At 42.7% G+C, this 5,339-nt stretch overlaps 1 protein-coding gene across 1 annotated transcript; it reads right to left on the bottom strand.

The window, feature by feature from the left end:
• Positions 1-2,184: 2,184 nt before the first annotated feature.
• RPL18A (ribosomal protein L18a) lies at positions 2,185-5,264 on the bottom strand. Its single transcript, XM_010182660.1, has 4 exons — positions 5,088-5,264; positions 4,349-4,478; positions 2,753-2,862; positions 2,185-2,330 (listed from the first exon to the last, which is right to left on the bottom strand). Exons 1-4 carry the CDS (start codon positions 5,196-5,198, stop codon positions 2,238-2,240), a joined length of 444 nt encoding a protein of 147 aa, XP_010180962.1. The 5' UTR covers positions 5,199-5,264; the 3' UTR covers positions 2,185-2,237.
• Between the last annotated feature and the right edge of the window lie 75 nt (positions 5,265-5,339).

The following is a 5,339-nucleotide window of genomic DNA, read 5'->3' as shown; positions in this document are numbered from 1 at the left end:
CAGTGACGCGAAGCCGGTTTGGGGTCACGTGACGGGCTGAGAGCCGCGCGGGCGCCGTGCGCAGCGGCACCGAGGAGCAGCGGCAGAAGGCGGGGGCGGCTCTAGCGGCGTCCGAAAGCCCCGGGCCTCAGAGGCTCCGAAGCCAGAAGGTAAATGCAAAGGACCCCAGGTTGGTTTCACTCCCTGTTCAGGTGTGATGTTTTTAGGTTGGTCACACCCACACTGGGTCCTGCACCGAGCTCTCCTCCACCTTGAAGTCTGAAGCCCATTTTCACGATAAATTGTTCTTTCCATTAAAGTCACAGAATCACAGAACGTTAGGTATTGGAAGGGACCTCAAAAGATCATCTAGTCCAATCCCCCTGCCGGAGCAGGAACACCTAGATGAGGTTGCACAGGAAGGCGTCCAGGCGGGTTTTGAATGTCTCCAGAGAAGGAGACTCCACAACCTCTCTGGGCAGCCTGGTCCAGTGCTCTGTCACCCTCACTGAGAAGAAGTTTCTTCTCAAATTTAAGTGGAACCTCCTGTGTTCCAGCTTGTGCCCATTACCTCTTGTCCTATCATTGTCACCGAGAAGAGCCTGGCTCCATCCTCGTGACACTCACCCTTTATATATTTATAAACATGAATGAGGTCTCCCCTCGGTCTCCTCTTCTGCAAACTAAAGAGACCCAGCTCCCTCAGCCTTTCCGCATAAGGGAGATGCTCCACTCCCTTAATCATCTTTGCAGCCCTACGCTGGACTCTCTCCAGCAGTTCCCTGTCCTTCTTGAACTGAGGGGCCCAGAACTGGACACAATATTCCAGATGCGGTCTCACCAGGGCAGAGTAGAGGGGGAGGAGAACCTCTCTCGACCTACTAAGTAAGTCTTAAAATACAAGGTCTTGCGGGTGTCCTTATTGATCCTTCGGCATTATTCTGGTGGGACTCCAGCTTGCTCAAACATTTTGTGCATGTTCCTCCCTTGCATCCAACTAGCACAGCTGCAGGCAGTCACTAAGCCACTTCAGAGATCCCAAATTGCTCAAATCAATCATTTTTTTCACAGGTCACGTTTTGGACAGACAAGCTCCCTGAACTGATCCAGCATGGAAGTAATGAGGAGCATGAAGCCAAGCCACAGGGTGTGGAAGGGGGGCTGCTGTGGCAGCGCTCACTGGTCCGGCACTTGCAGAACAGCCACCCCCCTTACAGTTACCAAAATCAACAGGCAGTTCCTCTCCTGGCTGAGCTGCAGCTCTCCAGCTACCCCAGAACTAAAACATTTCCAGTTTCCTCTCTGGACAGTATTTCCCTGCACTCTACTCCACCTGCATGTTTTTAAGCTGACACCCAGATGCAATATCAGCTCTAACTCTGGGCAAGACCCTGTACTAAAGAGCTGACTACCTCTTGCCCAGAGAACACCCAAAACACTCCGCAATTTAAAATTGGCACCAGATGCAAAAAAAAAAAAAAACCCAAAAAAAACCGAAACCAGCTTTAGGTGCAAAGCAGCCTTTTTAATTATTCTATCCACAATTTTTTTTACTGTGTCATTATATTGTAAATAGGGCAACCTAAGGACTTGGTTTGGATACAAAAATTACTTTTCTTCAGAACAATTGGTCTATTATTAAAGATAAGTCCACCAAGCCATTTGTCACTTGTCATTTCTAGGTGCAGGCACCTCTGCATGCATACACAAGTTAATTCAGAATGGTGCACATCCTTGGAAAGGTTCTGTTAGAACTAGTTTTCGTTTTAAATGCTTAAAACTTGAAGTAGCTTAAGTTCAGTTTTGTAACTTTTATTCTTTGAGCTGACAAGTTAAGAGTTCTGCCTGCACAAAAAAGCTGCCTTCTTCCCAAATTCAACTATACTTACTTAGCATGCCTGAGGGGCAAAACAAATGTTGGATTTTATAGCTGCTTGACAACAGATGTGCTCTGACCTGGAAAGCTGGTTATTAAAATCTGAGTTTATTGATGGGATATTCTGGCAATTTAAGTCAGCACCTGAAACATTTGCCTTTCACAGCAATAACAGCTGTACACAGCAGGCTGCCAGTAGTTTACACAAACTAAGAAGTAGGAAAGGGAACTCCTAGGTATCCAGGACCCTAATACTAGGTTCCAGGGCCTAAGTCTAAGTACTTGGGGCTGGAGATAACCTCCTAAAAAGAATGACAACTGCAAATCAGAGGTTCAGATAAGATCTTTAATACAACACAGAGCTGACAGCACGTTTTTGTATTTAAAAGAAAGTATTTGGTCTCTTGGTGGTGAAACGTGGTTTGTGCTGGCGACGCAGAACTCTGTGTGGCAGAGGGAACTTGATCTTAGAATCCTGCAAGAAAAATGTTTCTATGTTAATTGTGATATTAAATAAACACCAGATCATAGTTTGCAATAAATAGCTAAGCTATACTCAACTGCTAACTCCTGTATAGAGAAGCAATGCATCCACACATTAGATACCCTTCATAGGGGCTAACAGACACCTTAGTTTTGCACTCTTTTTGAAAGAAATGCCTGTTAAAGGCAAGTTTTCTGCAACATAATACGTACTTGCTTTAGTTTGACTTTTTCAAACAGTTCTACCATTAAAGGTTTTGATCGTAACATAAAATAATTGTAAACCTACGCATTCAAGTTTGTTCCCACCCTAATTTTGCTGGCAAAGCAAACCTGTATCACACAATAGAGCCCTCCCTTCCAGTCCAGGGTTAGACTGGGACCCACCAGCCACTGCAGCGTCACTTCACTTACATGGAACTGCTTGACCGCTGGTCTGCGGCACTTGCTAGCAGCAATTTCCTCAACTTTCATGATCTGAATAGAGTGAGCACGGGCACGATGACGGGCTCCCATATCACGGTCTGTAACAAGAAAACTCATTAATAACATTAAGATGTTTCAGTTCAAAAATCTTACTACCACCTTTTTGGGAAGTGTTTATAATTTCTTATCAACCCTACTTAATCACGCTGGTTTTAGTACCTAAAGTGATGGGAGAACTATCACAGAACCACCATGCAGCAGCAGATTCTTCCTGGAACTCATAACCAAACTCCTCCAACAAAGCGCCACCTTATCCTTCTTGTCTGATTTCAAGAAGGTACACACATACAGAAGTAATTTACATGGGACTGTTTCATTTTCTGCACAAGAAAACTGTAATTCAGAATCAACACTGAAATATGACTACTCCAAAGACATGTGAACTTCAAAAGATTTCCCTTCCAAAAGGAAGGTGCAAGAAACAGTAGAACCCGAGCTTATCTTTACTTTTCTTAAAGCTGACAAGTGATACAAACGTGAATTGTTATTTAGCCAGGTAATTAGGCATTCAGAGCACGAAGAAGCCACTGTACATGGGCTACCTGAAAATTCCTTCCTGGGCAGTGAAAATCACTGCCTTCAAATCATGATGCCCATAGCTAATTCCACAAGAACTGTTTTCCTGTTGAAATACTATTGTGCTTACAGTGTTCCCCATGAAAATCTAACATACCTATCAAAAACTTACTCTCTAAAGTATTCTTGAACATAAAGGCATCAGTCACTGTGTCATGACAAATTTAGTTCTCAGGTCTCTTCAGTGTGTTAATTAACATGAATTATTGGAAGTTAATGTAGAACCTGAAATTTCACTTTCAACAGCACTTCAGCTTTTGAAAGGCGACAAGATACATTTAATATTTGCACACATGACAAGAATATCATTATTAAGAACAATATTCTTTGGGTTTTTATGTGCATTCTGTAGTGTTTTTTAATACTTCTGGATTAAAATATCAACAGCATCAGCTATACAGGTCTATCCTTCAAGTACTCCACAGAAGACTGAAATCAGAGACAACCTTTAATTGTCCCTGAACCCAGGCAATGAGATCCTGGAGCAATGCAGATTTTATTTTTTTTTAATCCCTGTGATTTTCTGTTACTTGCTCTCCAAAGGACGGATTCTAGTAAGTTCCACATGGTATCTGAAATACTCTTTCCACAAGACTTGAGAAGATATACCCAATTATTTTAAAACAATAAATACAGTGCATGAAATATGTACAGCACCTAAAAGGTGACGAAACTCTCAGTCTGTATAGCAGAACTCATTACTAGAATTGTAGAAAGTCATACCAACAAGTAGCAATATTTTTAGCTCAAAAAACTGTATAAAGAGTAGTAATGACTAAGATACCACATACATCATACATAAACATCTGCAGACTTCTCCTGAAACTCTCCACTTTAGTTTTCCAGTGTTTCAGATCAACCACATGCTTTATGCCCAGTTTATGATGTAATCTTGTGCTTACATACTGGTTCTACGACGTTATACCTCAAACAGTTACATGTACTTACAGCACTGAGTGACAGCACCAGCCGTGGTCAGATCTCTGTACTCCCTGTACATGTTGTGAGTTCCACTACGGGAATCATAGCGCAGCCAAATACCAAAATTTTTTACCCGCAGAGGGGATTTCTCATACACCTGAAATCACATAAGAGCACAAAAGCAGTTAGAAACACTACCTTAACAGCATCTAACAAGTTTAAGAAAAAACATTTTAGAGCTCTAATGAAACCACTGTGGTAAGTTTTACTGTCAGAACCAGCTATTTCCTCTCTTTTCTCACACCAATATAACAATATTCAGGTCTTGGTAATTCAAAGTGAAGTGTTTCAGTAATTCAGCATGCAAAGAAAAATACACACAAGACTTCAGCTCTAAAGAATGTCCTTTAGCCATCAACGTAGATGAGCGTAAGCATACAAATCATAATCTTTGCGAAGTAGGTAATGTCCAAATGATTCTTAAAAAGTATATTCCACAATGAAGCAAGCATAAGAACCAGATAGCAGCGCTGACCAGTGGCACAGTTCATAACTGAGGTGCTGCAAAGTAAGGGTTTTTTTTGTTTAATGGACATGTATTACTATTTTGAAAAAAACACGAATTTGTCACTTAGCTTCACAGCAACTGAAGGATAAGTTAATTTAAACCTCACCCCCAATAACAGCACTTCATAGAAATTCCTCCCACATATACCATCTAGAATTCTTTACAAATCTCCCACTTCTTAGGTTTTTAATCCCTCACCTGACCACAGTACACAATCTCTCCAGAAGATTTCTTCATCTTCTTCAGCTGAGAAACGAAGTACCAGAACCGGGACTTGGCGACAACATGGTTCGGAGCGAAGATCCGCATCCGGTAGAGAGGAGGAGTCGTGCATTTCGGCGTCGGCAAGCATCGCCCGACCACCTTGTACTCCCGTAGCTGGAGATAAAGACAAGCCCGGCCGCAGCGTGAGCCCCTCCGCGCCACGGGCCCAGCCGCCGCGGAGCCACC

The sequence above is a fragment of the Mesitornis unicolor genome, unplaced genomic scaffold (assembly GCF_000695765.1).
Source record: "Mesitornis unicolor isolate BGI_N332 unplaced genomic scaffold, ASM69576v1 scaffold40194, whole genome shotgun sequence".
In the NCBI taxonomy this organism is placed as follows: Eukaryota; Metazoa; Chordata; class Aves; order Mesitornithiformes; family Mesitornithidae; genus Mesitornis; species Mesitornis unicolor.
This window is presented reverse-complemented; position numbering and strand designations above follow the sequence as displayed.